This window comes from Sorghum bicolor, chromosome 1, assembly GCF_000003195.3.
Source record: "Sorghum bicolor cultivar BTx623 chromosome 1, Sorghum_bicolor_NCBIv3, whole genome shotgun sequence".
Taxonomy (NCBI): Eukaryota; Viridiplantae; Streptophyta; class Magnoliopsida; order Poales; family Poaceae; genus Sorghum; species Sorghum bicolor.
Genome location: NC_012870.2, coordinates 57,739,589 through 57,755,196, shown reverse-complemented (window position 1 = coordinate 57,755,196; position 15,608 = coordinate 57,739,589). Strand labels below are relative to the sequence as shown.

Sequence of the window (15,608 nt, the reverse complement as noted above, 5' to 3'; positions counted from 1 at the left end):
AGCCATTGGGGCTTTCGCAGATGCAGAGGCTGAGGGAGAGTTTGATTTTGCTTCAGACAGCTCGGATGATGATTATCAGCCGCCAGTGTCAGACCTCCCTCCTAGCGCACACGACCACGAGGCAGGGGGCTCTTCTAGTGCTTCAGACCCAGCTTTACTTGCTATCCTAGAGGGTATGAGGGCAGATCAGCGCCGTGCAGCTGAGGAGCAGGCAAGGAGAGACAGGGACCAGGCTGCCATCAATGCAGCCGTGCAGGCTAGGCAGGATGAGCTCCAGCGTCAGTTTCTCACCTTTCAGGAGCAGCAGCTTGTGTTCCAGGCCCAGCAGACAGCGATGATGGCCGCTATCATGGCCGCCTCAGGGATTCAGATTCCGCAGATACAGCTTCCAGGCAGCTCGACTGTCAGGCCACCCACTCCAGCGCCTCCGACTCAAAGTCAGTCTCAGCAGCCTCTCCAGCTACCAGCTCAGAGCTAGCCTTTCTCGACGCCGTGGCACCAGGTCTCCCAGGGTACTATCTCCTCTGGCTTTGAGCAGGTACCTCAGTTTACACCTCTCCACTCCGGTTTAACTCCTCAGTCAGCGTCAGCGTCAGCGTCACAGCTAGTGTGAGACTCGTCGACAGACCCGCACCTCAGCTTCACCTACAGTGCTCTGACTGGTGACCCTACGCCTCCTCCTCTGCAGGCTCCAGCTGCCTTTACGGCGCCAGTCACCCCTACTGAGCATCTGTCGTCGTCTGTAGCGTCGTCCGAGCAGCTTGCACCGTCTTCCACCGTGCTAGAGACGACAGCCACAGCGACCGAGTCCGTGCCAGCTTCGTCAGCAGGACTCGAGCAGCCAGCACAGCTCGTGACAGCTCCCGCACCTATAGAGCAGACCCGGACCGCTTCGCCAACCCGTGCAGCTTCAGAGGGTCACTCCACCTCCTCTGCCTCGACGGCCGACAGTTCAAACGATGCAGCTCGCTTCGAGGCCGTGCCGAGGGACTCCACTGCTTCACCTCCTCCACCGACTTCTTAGGTTTTTGGCTCTTGATGCCAAAGGGGGAGAGAGTGTGAGTATGAGAGTTAGGAGTTAGGGGGAGCTAGAGAGCTAGAGATCTTGAGAGGGTCCCTATTCTTTTAAGATACTTTTATATGTGCCACTCCATCATGCATCATGTCTATGTTTATGCATTGCACTTATGAGAGTTACTTTGGTTGTGAGACATGACTTGTGCTTTTTATAATATCCTAATGTCATGTGTTTTGGCTCATATTTCTTTTGCTTCCGCATTTTACTCCGTTGTACTTATGAGCCTTGTGTTTTTTATCCTGTCGTATATCACTCACATATTTGGATGCAGGATGACGGACTTGGTTGATATAAGCATGTCTAATCACTTTGCTCTTATTGTAACATGCTTATTAAAACCAAGTCATTTATAAACCTCAACTCTTTTCATACTCGAGGTTGTCATCAATCACTAAAAAGGGGGAGATTGAAAGAGCATCAAGGCCCCTAGTAATTTCGGTGATTAATGACATTGTTGATTACTATGACTAACGTGTGTTTTGCAGAGGCAAAGTCATAGGTAAGGTCATAGTAAATAGGTACTCGATGGACAGGGACGTTCATGCCTACTTAATAGTGGAAATCGTTTCGGTTTTCAAGGGATGGATGGTCATCGTCAAGACTAGACTAGGTCTAAGTGCCATATGGTGAAGAAGGGCACTTAGAGTAGTTTAGGACTTTATTTTCCTTTGACCGTACTATTAAGAGGGGCTTTGATCTAGTAGCTTGACTTAGGCAAGGCTTTAGGTTTAGGTGTGGTGCACACTTGGTAAACCTAGCACTAGGCAGCTCAGAGATAGTCCTTAGATCGAGAGGAACAAACTTCGTTTTGGAGCGATCGCGTTTCGACGAAGTTAGGGTGCCCAAGGGGGCACTGGACGCAGCATCGGACGCTCTGTGAGTGCGTCCGGTGAGGTCCTTAGCCGTTGGAACAGTGCCGTGCTTAGGGTTAGGCACCGGACTCACCGGGCAGCGTCCGGTCCCATACCCAGGGAGGTTGCAAACCTGCCCTGAGCACCGGACGCTAGCACCGGACGCACCGGGTAGCGTCCGGTCCCATGCGCAGGGAGCATGTAAATCTTCCCGGAGCACCGGACGGTGCACCGGACGCTGGAAGTTAGCGTCCGGTGACCTGTCAGAAGCAAGTATAGTTAGCCGTTATGGAGCACAGGACACTCCGTGCAGTGCGTCCGGTGCAACATAATGTGCGTCCGGTGACCCCGTTTTTAGTGGAAAACGGTTGGTTGACCTTTGGACTTCGTGGATAGTATTTATACTCCTCCACCTCGTCCATGAGAGGTCTCTTGCCCATTTGAACATCAGAGAAACTTGTTGTGGAGCAAGAGAGTAGCAAGAGCCTAGAGAGGATTGAGATTTGAGTGATTTCTTGAGAGAATCCTTCTCTAGTGAGTTCCAAGAGTCAAGTGTGCATCCACCACTCTCTAGAGCCTTGTTTGGGTCAAGTGAGAGTTCTTTGCTTGTTACTCTTGGTGATCGCCATCACCTAGACAGTTCGGTGGTGATTGGAGGCACGAAGACCGCCCGGAGTTCTTGTGGGTGGCTCGTGTCAAGCTTGTGAGCGGTTTTGGACGATTCACCGCGACGGAGTGTCGAAGAATCAGCCCGTAGAGAGCACTTGGTCCTTGCGCGGACCAAGGGGGAGCAAGACCCTTGCGCGGGTGCTCCAACGAGGACTAGTGGAGAGTGGCGACTCTCCGACACCTCGGCAAAACATCGCCGAGCACTTTCTTCCACTACTCCTTTACATTCTAGCATTTACTTTGTGCTTTTACATTTTTAGAATTGCCATGCTAGAATAGGATTGGAACTAGGTTGCAAAACTTTTATCCGGTAGCTCTCTAAGTCACACTAGGCACAAGGGGTCGAATTGGAGCTTATAGGTTGCTTAAATTTTTAGAGAAGCCCAATTCACCCCCTCTCTTGGGCATCTTGATCCTTTCACAACAAACTTTGCAGACACAGACTCAAGACAGACAAATTCAAATCAGCTTTAGATCAAAGGGCACGGACCGTTGGTCTTGTCAAGTGTGGGGGAAAATGGTGTCCTCCAGCACCAAATATGTTGTTGTGTGCATGTCAGCTGAACCCTGCAGTTTCCAACAACTTAAATGAGAATTGACATGCTTAAGCTGCACTTGTATAAAACCATTGATTGACAAAGAATCCTATCTAAGATATATATGTACCCCTAACGCTCACCAATAAATAATCCAGCAAGATGCAATTTAAAATGACAAGGTTAAAAAATAAAACATGCCTTGAAACTGCAGTACTAAAGTAAAGAAAAATTAAACAAATTACAGAAATATACATATTAAAATTGCAGAAATATACATAGAATTGACTTTCCCATAAAGTCTACAAAACAAGATAACATTTATAAAATAAAATAAAATAAACAATCTGTTTCATCTTTACCCCTCTATAAATACACCACTGAAAAGCAGTAGAAAGGATAGTCCAGGTACACTTCAAAACGGCGGAGGAAATGACACATCTGTTGCTATCCACTTGACTGAATATGTCATTTCCAATTTCTTACCATCTTCCAGAAGCTTAGTCAACTCTTGGGTAAGATTTACATGAATTATGTGAAACAAAAATCACATGAGATCATGTTAGTTAGGTGCATCCAAATTGATGTGTTAACGTTCTGGAAAAATGTAATAAAGCATACCCTGTTATCATTGTATTTAACAATACTGTTCTTGTGTGTGTAAAGATAATGCTTGTTTTCACTGTTCTTGTAAGTCTTCCCACCGAAATCTGTTCAAAACAGGTATACACGTTGAGAAATGAAAATATTATGCTGAGAAGAACCTACCCCAAAGAGGCAGATCATCTAGAAGAATATGGCAACAGGCAACAAAACATAAATTTACCCACAAAGATGAATGCCAACGTTAGAAATAAGAAATACATCCCAAATTATCATAAGGCTATAGAGCTTTCAATGGCATCAGCAAACTGCTGGACCTTCGTAGCATCCAGCTCAAGTGTAAGCATTAAAAGGGATGAGGAGAACTTTTGAGTTCTGAACATATTTTGCCCTGCATGTAGGAATCATAAAAAAAATAACATTCAAGCAGCAACCACATAAGTAAAATCTGTTGCAAATGATCTCTGCTTCAAATTTCTATTGTGATTTATTTCTCAGAGATTGGCATATCGATATTTATTTGTAAGGTTCTATCTAGATATAAGGCTATAGAGCTTTCAATGGCATCAGCAAACTGACCTTCGTAGCATCTAGCTCAAGTGTAAGCATTAAAAGGGATGAGGAGAACTTTTGAGTTCTGAACATATCTTGCCCTGCATGTAGGAATCATAAGGAAAATAACATTCAAGCAGCAACCACATAAGTAAAATCTGTTGCAAATGATCTCTGCTTCAAATTTCTATTGTGATATATTTCTCAGAGATTGGCATATCGATATTTATTTGTAAGGTTCTATCTAGATTTAGACACAAGAAGACCAGAAGACACAAGTAACTGTTCCTGATGACTTCTGTCATTGAAGCCTTTTAAGTTACAGAAAACAATTTATTCATTTATCCTCAGGAATTGAACACCAGGAACTCTCTCATCGCATCAGCCCCAAGCGAACCTCGCATTAGAACAACCCCGAGAGAGGAGCCAGCTCCACCAACCCAGCAGCGTGAGATTCGACCGATGAGGGGGTCCTACAACCAGCGTGACTCGACCGATCTAATCGGGATGGGTGCGACTTTGAACCGGGGCACCAAGAGGCCGTGTGGTAGGGTCGTGAGCACGCACCTTGTGGTCAGCTACACTACACAGATACTTCAGGATATGAGCGTATCCGATACGTATCGGACACGGATACGTATCCGATACGCCGCCGATACATATCCGCGGAGTATCCGAATTTTAATTATTTTTTAAATAATCGGATACGCTGGGCTGATACGTATCTGTCTCAGGATTCGCGTATCTGCTTTGGTGGATACGGCCAGCCCAACAACAGCCCAGTCAAGCACTTATCCATTGCGTTCCCATCCGCCCAGCCCTACCCTCACGCACGACCGCACGCGCTCCCATCCGCGACGCCGCCTCCTCTGCTCGCGACTCGCCGCGACCCCCGACCCGCCGTCCGCCGGCCACCGGCGACGAGCGTCCGCTCGCCGGCGACGAGCAGCCGCCTGAGAATCCCCTTCTACTTCCGTGCTCTCCCTCTCCGGCGACGAGCTCCCATCCCGCGACGGCGCGACCCTCCCTGGCTTCCCTGCTCTCCGTCCGCCGGCAGCAGGCTAGCACCCGTCCGCTCGTCATCGCCAAGTCTCCAGCCTGCCGAGCACTGTCCGCCCTTGCTCGCCGGCCGCCATCGCCAAGTCTCCAGCCTGCCGGATCGGGGTCGACCTCCAGTGAGCGGTGAGTGAGTGAATCCCCTTCCCCATTCTTGATCTATTCTATTTCAATAGTGGAACTAGAGTTAGTGATTCCTATTGCTTGATTGTTGTAGATGGCGTCTCCCAATTTGAGTGGTGCTAGTGCTAATGGTACTGGTAGTGTAGGATCTGCAGCCACACAGCCAACAGACATTAAGGCTATCAACTTTATTGCTATCAGCTTTAAATTTAGACATGCATTATTTTTATTTATTTTTATTTTTTTAATTATTAAACGTATCCACGTATCGGATTTTTCAGAAAATTGACGTATCCGCATATCCGTATCCTTCCGATACCGATACGCGTATCTGTATCCGTGTAACATAGGTGGTCAGATTCGGATGTGGAGGCGAGTGCGAGCAAGGCAGTGAGGGCGAGGGCGAGGCTGAGCATGAGGTGGCGGCTACGGCCCTAGCGGAGCGGAGCTCGCGCTCGCCTGCACAGTGGCGGTGCTTGCGCTGGCTCGCGTCCTCCGCTCTCGTCGCGCCCTCCGACCGGGTCGCACTCTCCCCGAATCCTCTACTCGCCCGGGTATGGCCGGCAGCGGTAGTGACGTGGAGGAGGGATCGGCCGTCTTTGTTGCGCACCGCGTCGTCGTCGTCGGACACCATGGAGGTCGGACTGTCGGTTTCTTTTCCTCTTTTTCTTGGTGATTGATCGTAACCCTGTTGAAGCCGCGATCCGGGGCGGGGAAGGGTGAGGACTCAGGTCGCGTTGAAGCCGTAGTGTTGAAGCCTGCGATCAATCTCCGCCGCATGATTGGGCTCAAGCATGGAAGATATGTTTTATAGCCTTTGATTTTAATAAAGACAACTTTCTGTGTACATTTTTCTGAGTGTATAGAGATAAGAGATTCTCAACGGGGGAAGTTTTATTGGGTAGATCTAGTATAATTTGAAGTGTTTCATTATAGTAGAGATTAGGCTCATAAGATTCATCTCGCAAATTACAGGTAAACTGTGCAATTAGTTTTTATTTTCATCTATATATATTTAATGCTCCATGCATGTGTCACAAGATTCGATGCGATGGAGAATCTTGAAAGTTTTTGGAAACTAAACAAGGGCCTAACTTGCTACCAGAACTTCCAAACAGATTCTCTATTGCCTATTCTATTTCTTAGTCTCGTATCTAAAAATAATGACCAGAGATTCAATTCCGGCAAACAACTAGGCGGTGACGGTAGCTGTGGCGATTGGGGCTCGGGGCGACATAGTGCCAAAGAAAAATGTTCAACGCACTTGATAGGATGTTGTTGGAGAAAGTTTTTTTCCTCTTGAGAAAAACATCATTCACCTCGGCCACGCTGACGTGCTCCTCTATGGCACCGTGCCATCTCAGTTCGATTCGAATTCGGTGCTCAATCTGACACTACACATATAGTTTTCCAAACGGGCGACACTCGTACTGCACGACACTAGCACCACATGGCACGACACTATCAGGCATGGTAGCCCTGTCGTGTCGTGCCGTGTAGTGCCACCGTGCCCAGACTTTGTCCCAGGCACGACACTAAAGCCCTCAGATAGTGTCGTGTCGTGCCATAGGGCATGACAGCCTAGCGGATTAGTGTCGTGACTTGGCACTAAAACCACAACACCACTTCAAAAGATGAGAATCAAAAGATCATTTCAAAAACTAACTTGAAATCTGAAGGAACTTAAAACACAAGACAACAGAGATAACAAATTAAATGACCTCTTGCTCGTCCGACATCTTGCTGTCACTGGCCTCCGGTCCCTCGATGGCTACCAAGAAGAAAGAAGTAGGGTTAGTAACAGATCTAGGGTTAGGGTTCAAGAAGAAGAAGTAGGGTAAGGGTTCGGGTTAGGGTTATGGCTCACCCCTACGGCCAAAGCTGCAAAGATGCCAGCGACAACGGTGACCTCGTCATCACACAGATCTGGCACCCTGGTATCTCAACGCATTCGCTCAGGGCCTCAGAGATGCAGGAGCCCAACGAGGTCGACGAGGGAGACGAGATAGAGATGACGAGGGCAAGATGAGGAGGACAAGGCTACATCACCGGTAAGGGAGGAGGAAGAGTTATATAGAAGGTTGTGTTGTGTGCCCGTGCTGACCGCCAAGAAGCAGAAAGAAGAGAGGAGAGAAGTTGGGGTTGCCACTAGAGAACAGAGAGCGCAGGAGCTGAGGAGCTGCAGCAAGTGAGGAGAGAGAGGGTGAAGGTGCGAATAAGCTAGGGTTCTAGGTCTAGGGGAGTGTCGAGCAGCGGATGGCTTATATAGCCCTCCTTCCCCATCACGGAGATCTAATTGTTGGATTTTTTATGGGCTAGACCCATTTAGATTTAATAAATCAATAAACTCTATGGTGTGTAATTATGGACAATATATGTTGTACCGAATGGAAAGTCCAAGAGTTGGAGTGGTAGGCAGGCTGACGGTACGAGAGTTTCAACTCAATTATGTGGGAGTTTCAACTCACTATCTGCGGATGTTTCGATAGATAACTTAGGAGTTTCAACTCCGCGTGAAAACCCTTCAGTTGCCCATCTCCTCAGCCGCCAACATGGAGTCCCTTCCCCTCCTCTCCTCTCCAGCCACAAGAATAAATAGGAGACTCTCATCCCTTTGGTACAACAAGAGAGAACACTTAGATCATAGTTTTGTTGCAAAGTAAGAATTCCCATCTCGTAACTCCGCATGCATGGAGGTGCGAGAGGGCAGGTGCCTCCGGAGCCCTTGCCGTTCAAGACCTTGCACGAGGGATCGACAATTAGGTTTTTGAGAGCGTCTATGCGACTGCCCAACTCCATTGTTGTTGTTCATCTTCTTCCTGGAGGTCTCTTGGTGTTGCCGGTCGCCGTCTTCTTCTTCCCGATGATTGGTTCGTCGTCTTCGCCTTCGTCTCTACCTCACGGCGATCGAGGAAGGACAAGGTTCTGGAAATCTGAATGCGGAAGTCTCAGGATATGATCTGTTCGTCTTCCCTCAGTTTTACGTCGCTCTATTTCTGTTTGTTTCAATAGCTCTGTCGTACAGGTTCAGTAGTTGTGTCATATATGTTTCAGTATATCTGTTTATATGTTTCGGTAGCTATATCTTGTTTGGTGTTGTTACAGAAAGTTATATACCATGCCAAACTTTGATGTTTGATATGCTTTATGGATCATGTTTACATGTCGTAATTATGATTCATGTCATGCTTATATTTATCAATAATATCATATATGTCATCATCATATTGTTAATTTATGGAATTAAAATGATATGGAAATTGTCTAATATTCTAACACTCATGGTCACGAGTGTGGGGAGGCTGATCCAACGACTACAAGTCGTGCCGCCCCCGTGTCGGCCATTGAAGCAGGCCGCGCCCGTGCCATGCCATTGTGCTGGCATCACAACCCAGGCACGGGCATGGGGTCATGTCATGCTTGGCACAGGCACGGAAAAGGCTGGGATGGGCCATTTTCGTACCAGGCCAAATCGTCATGTGCCCGTGTCGGCCCAGCGGGCTTGGACCGTTTGGAAAACTATAACTGCACAATTGTTAGGGGATGGCGGCAGCGGCCTATTCAAGAGTCAAGCAAACCTTGGCAGCCACGCTGATGTGCTCTTCTGCGGCGCCGCTGGACGAAGTTGGTGTATCTTACGTGGGAGACTATGGGCTTATAGCTACAAAGAAGTTCGTTAAGTATGGATGATTGTCTTTAAAGAGAAGGTCCATTTTTTTTTGAATTTTTCATAGAAAACATAACAACGATTGATTAGGTATAGAACTCATACAGACTAGGATAAAAAATCTAAAAAATTATTGTTGTATTGCAAATGTAAGATATTTTAGTTTGTCCTAAGTCAAACTTATTTACATTTAACTAAATTTCTAGAAAACCACACCAACATTAACACCAAATCAAATCCATCATTGGATATATTTTTATTGAATGTTTGTTTGATGTTAACAATGTAGGACCTTTCCAAAAAAATGTTAAACATGTAGGTAGGCCAGTTAAAGGTGTTTAATTTGTGACAAATCTAAAACATCTTATATTTTAATTAAGGAGGCATTATTATTCTTATTATGGCATGAGTTTGTCAGTCCAAAGCCAAGTTTGTTTATAAAGAATTAACAAAGATTCAATAAATGGTACATATTATTAGGCCCTGTTTGGCATAAGTCTCCACCAACATCACGGGCTATTTTAAGTTGTTTGTGTCAAAAGAGTCTTTTACAAAATAGGTGAATCTCCAGAAATCATGTTCGCACATGAGATTAGAATGGGATGTAACTTGAAAATAGTAGTTTCTCCTAGCTCTCACCAACCCAAGAGGGCCTAGTTGGCTAGCTCAAGTGGAGGTTGGGTTTGCCCCTAGGGACTGTGAAGGAGTGTGCTCAGTTGGCATAAGGAAGGCGGTCACTAGTGTGGTTGTCGGGGCGCATGACCGCCAGTTCATGCAGCTGATGCCTAGGGCGTGCGCGGGTTAGACTCAAAAAAGAAGATGTGCAGGCACGGAGAAAAAGAGAGGCTACCATGGCCAGGGATGGCTAGTGAGCATGAAGGCCCAAGACTAGGCGCGTGGTTGCCAGCCATTGAGGCACGTGCAGGCACTATCACCATGCGAGGTACGGGCGAGGTTGCCATAACCATGGGCGAGTGAAGAGGTCTAGGATGGGGAAGGGCATTGTAGTCATTTCATTCTTTTTTGTATATAATCATGAGTTATTATCAAACGGTCTACCAAAATAGTTTCTGCTCCACGATAGAGCTTCTCGTAGAGCTGAAGCCAAAAGGAGCTACTTCACTAGTGAATTTTGAGCTATGCTAAACAAAGTCATAGTCATTTTTTTCTTGCCTCATTCAGATGGTTACTCATAGGGATATGGATGCATGGACCATCGTGTGACTTGGAAGAAGCTATTTTTTAGAAAGGAAGAAAGCTCCTTTTACCTTCTTAAACAATACTCATGATATGATCTTCCTACTCGAACTCTAAAGTCGAATATCTTACCCCATCAACTCTCAAAGTTGTTTAAATTTTCTCCTATCGTTTACAAGTGATTTTAAAGGCGTTTCCATCCTTTCTACTTAAAAAATTAGTAAATATGTAATAATACTTTTAAACAAAATAAAAATATCTAAGCTTCTAAAATTCTATGAAAAATCTTAGAGATGTATTAGAACACGACCAAACCGAATAAAATGGTAGAGCTCATAAAAAATCTCTAGAAGCTTTCAAAAATCGTATTTTTGCTCTAGAACGATCTAAACAATTCTCAAAATATTCTAGCTGATGTTCAAATGCATTTTAGAAACTTCCCACAAGAAAACGCACGAAACCAACATGGATAAGTTCAACATTAAATGTATATTGCATTCATGCTGGTTGCATATCATATTTTTTATTGAATGGCTCTAAACACATTAAGACATCAATTAGAATAATTTGGGAATTTTAAAGATTTTTTCTAGATATTGTTCCATTTTCCTAGAGGTTATATAATTTTGGAAGATTCTAAAGATATTTTCAGGAGCTCTAAGTAATTTATTTGGATCTATATATCTATGTGGTTGTTCTTGAAATTTTTAGAAGCCTAGATTTTTTAAAAGTTTAAAAACCTAACCATGTAATTTCTAGATTTTTTAACTAAAGAAGGATGAGTTGAAAACTACTTCTAAGCGAGGCATTTAGGTAATTTAACTTGTATTGAGAGTTGAGGGAGATAAGATGTCCAGTTTTAGAGTTCAAGAGGTAACAGGAACTTTTTCCGTGCGACATTTTGCTAGAACTAATTGGTCTTATTGGTTTTCATTTTGTCCAACTTGTGGGATTATTTATGCTTATACGGTGGTAGCAGCGTGCAAGCTAGCCCATGTAAAGCCTCACTCCGTGGTTTTATAATGCTGAAACCACTGTCTGGCAGTCAGTCTCCGCACACACCTGCATCCGCTTATAACTTCTGATGCCTATGTTCCTCTTTGAGCCAAATGTTCAGTACTTGCGAAAATAGAATCAATGAATTAACATTGGCACAAGTACTGAGCGATACTTGCAGATGGATGCAACCATATACAGTTTTGTCTTGCAAAAGCACCAAATTCAGATGAAATATAATCTAAGACATACGAAAACATATAGGACATTCAAATTCTAACACCGTAAGCTGCGAAGGCCGTCGAGAGGAGGGACGCTCGCGAGATCAAAGGCGGCAACATCATCATCAGGTGGGCAGTGTCCGTCTATTGACATCAAGAGTTGCATCCCTAGGCGCGCGTCGTCGTGCGTGAGATGGGACTGCAACAAGAAGAGCGCGACGTCCTTCTCAGCGAGCAGAACCAACATCTGCACAGACTCCGAGGAGAGGTGGACGTGCGCAGGCACCAAGTGGTACAAAGTTATGCAAACCTCACTAAACACTAGTCCTATACCTAGAATAAGCATATAAGTGATGATCTAACTAACCTAAGCACCTTGCAAAGCACTACACTAATCACCTAATCTTTCCTTACACATTTGTGGTGGCTAGAGCAGTGAAATGGTGTCTCAACACCCCTTTATCTTTAGTACACTAACACACAAAAATGAGCCATCCAAAGGGTATAGCCCCAACCATCAAAACTAGTCGTTGGTGGCATGCTGCACTTTTCATAGACTCGTCAGAAATTCTGATGCCTAACATCAGTTCGGGTGGTGCCGCGTTTACTAGTCACTTAAAGACAGTCGTTGATCTAACAACTGTTGGAGCACTATTCATCAGGCTCTGGTGTTTCTCACTAGATAATTCTGGTTCTAGTTTTTCTTCTTTGAAATCTCTCTGGTGGAGATATCTTTCTTTGGTGCCCAACCTTCAGCACACACTGATTAATTCAATGGCAAACCCTAGGTTTCCATAGTGCCATCACATCCTCTAGTGCCTATCTCCTGTGGAGCCACATCCTCTGGCGCCTATCTTCTCTGGAGCACACTGACTCGATCTATTTGCATTGTCTCTTACATGTGTGTTGATTTCTTTCTTTAGTGCTTCACCTTAGCTACCACGGGACTTATCCGGTGCACATTGTGCAGCTTCTTTTAATTCCATTTCTTTGTATCTTTGTGCCTGGGCTGGTTCCATCCTATGACTTGGACTTCTTGCATTGCTTATAGATTTTCTAAAGTAGCTCCGGTGTCTTGCTTAAGGTGTTGATCAAGCCGATCTCCATAGTGCCTAAATTAGAATCAACCTTGCATCCATGTGAACTTTCCTTATATAGTAGCAAACATTATTTTTTTTGAAACTTTACTAGAAAACATTATTAGTCCAAATGATCATGTTGTTCATCGAACACCAAAATCACATAATGATCCATATAAGGTACCATTTTCCTTACACTACAAAACAATAAAAATGCACCATGGAACATGCCATGCATAATACACGTGCAATTCAAAACACGCCACTGAACATCTTATAAGTAGCAACGAAACAATACAGATACACCACGGAACATTATTGGAACAATAAAACTAAACCAAAAATAAAAAAAAGAAGAAGAAAAAGTCCAGTGCAAACAGAGAAAAAAAAGAGTAAGGAAAAAGCGGTAGAAGACGGAAGCAAAAGTGAAAAAGAGAATAACACACCTGGGCCGCGTGGTTATTACTAGTCACGTATCCTCCGATTCCACGTAGCCCAACAGGCAACAGCAGTTTGGGCTCGCTTCCGCGTGGTTTGAACGCTAATTGATTGCTGGTCCGCGGATGACTTGCATGACCGGATATTCTCGCTTCGTGATCGTGCGGTAGCTAACTCCGCTCAAGGTGCTAAACCTAAAACGTATAGTTCCCGTTCTCATGATCCGTTAGATTTTAATCCAATGACTGCCGAAAAAAGCATAGATCAGAAGGAAAACTACATATACGTCGTACGTACATGCTCTGGTTAATTACATAAATCCGCGTCATAGTGCCACCAACCAATAAGAATCCTGCGTTTGCCTACACCGATCCGGAGCACAGCCTAATCAGAGCCGTCCGATCACGCAGGAACCGACCTAAGTCTGTTGTGCGTCTCGCGTACGGGCCTATATAAATAGCGCCCCCTTCCCCCCTAGCCAAATTCATCACAGGGCCACGGCTGAAGAGCGACCTACTACGACTACAGCTACAAGGCATCATCAGTGTAGCAGTTGCTAGCACACACGATCTGTGAGAGGTAATTAAATAAACCTACCCCTCCTTCATCTTTAGTTACTCGATCTCCTCATTACTCTACTTTGATTCGTGCAGTACTAATTGATCCGGTGATCTATATTCTTGCTTTGTTCGTTGTCCATATTTGCACTGTGTATAGTTCTCACTTCTCAATTCATATATTTCTCTTTATCTGCATACATGTTCTCAATTTGTTTTAATTTCTTACTTTACATGATTCATTATTAGGCATTATTATGCTATGTGTGTGACAGTAGTTCGGTGCACATTTAATTAGATGCAGATACTGTTACATAGCTTATTTCTGTTCCTCAAAAGCATTTTATTTCAATTACAATATGATACTCATCAGGATTTATTTTGTGCATATGTACATGATCAGTTTACTTTTTTGTTTGCAAGATGGCTCGTACCAAGTCTACAGCTCGTAACTCGACCGGAGGAAAGGCGCCAAGGAAGCAACTCGTTAAAAAGATATTCGTATGTATATGTAAATTTTGCATGTTAAGTATCATCGTCAGTACTTGCGTACGTGTTGAAAGTAGATTTTAACATTAGTATGGCTTGGCGTGACCATTTATTTACAGATTGCTGCTCGCAAGAGAGTGCCAGCAACCGGAGGAGTGAAGAAGCCTCGCCGCTACCGCCCCGGAACTGTCGCCCTTCGGTATGTTCATGCAGCAAGTGCAAAATCACACCTAATTTCATTTCATTTCATGGTTTTGCTTTGCTATCAACGACCAATTTTTGGGTACGTACGGCTATGTTTTTTCATGGAATCAACCGTGCCACAACTGAATCTGAACCTCTTCACATTTATTTATTTTCTTGCAGTGAAATTCGCAAGTATCAGAAGGGCACCGAGCTGCTCATTAGGAAGATGCCCTTCCAGAGGCTCGTCAGGGAGATTTCCCAGCTTCACAAGGTACGTGTGGCTGCTGATTTGATCACTACATGCATGATCTGCATTTTTTCCCTTGTTTTTCTGAAACAGTTGCACGTAAGATCTTAATATGTATATGCATATGCAGAGTGACCTTCGTTTCCAAAGCCATGCGATCCTTGCTCTGCAGGAGGCAGCAGAAGCCTATCTCGTGGCTCTCTTCGAGGACACCAACCTGTGTGCCATCCATGCCAAGCGGGTCACCATCATGCCCAAAGATGTTCATCTGGCTACCAGGATCCGTGGCGAGAGGCACTAATAATCGTATTGCATGCGTCGTCAATGGAGCTACCGACAACCTGCTACTTAGTATATTTGTGGCCTTATATTTTGTCGAGAAGCGTTAGCTTAAGTTTGTGTCAAACATTCTATATAATGTCGAATAACTAGCTAGTTATTATTGCATGGTAGCCTCCTAGGTTTTCATTTGCTGGTGTAAGATATTAAGCTTTATTCAGTTTCCTTTTACGTAAGTTCTCTGCTTGCTTTCCTGGCTGTTGAATTTTCTTTTGATGAAGTCGTGATAAACGATGCATATAACAATTTTTTTGTGTTACCAAATTCCAAGTGGATGGACATCTTTGCCGATGATATGATAAACTCTGGCACAGCACAATCGTGGTCCTATGGATTTACATGGGCCTCTCTATTTGATTTTGATCCACAAAAGGGCCTGGCGTGGGTTACTCTTTTTTTTTTGAGCAAATGGCGTGGGTTACTTGAGGAGTTGAGGTACCAGTTTTCACGTTGGGCCGTTCATTCCATTTGTTACAGCCCAATGGTGCCTGGGCCATTGCAAGTACAGTATGTTGTTTTTCGGCCGTGATCTATTCATAAATAAACAGTATAGGTAGATATTATCAAATCCCGTTGCCTTTAGAATGTGAATTTTACGTTTGGCCTAAGTTAAAATTATGTTAAAGTTGACTAAATTGAAAAAATAAGCAACTATAAAAATATATTTTATCACAAATATATTGATACTTATTGATTTGATTATGTTAGATTTTTTTTCACAAAT

General features: G+C 44.5%; 1 protein-coding gene across 1 annotated transcript; it reads left to right on the top strand.

Annotated features, from left to right (window-relative positions):
- Positions 13,553 to 15,055, top strand: LOC8055645 (histone H3.3). The gene is made up of 5 exons (XM_021457096.1): positions 13,553 to 13,645; positions 14,047 to 14,124; positions 14,232 to 14,311; positions 14,479 to 14,569; positions 14,676 to 15,055. The coding sequence occupies exons 2-5, from the start codon at positions 14,047 to 14,049 to the stop codon at positions 14,844 to 14,846; spliced, it is 420 nt and encodes a 139-aa protein (XP_021312771.1). The 5' UTR covers positions 13,553 to 13,645; the 3' UTR covers positions 14,847 to 15,055.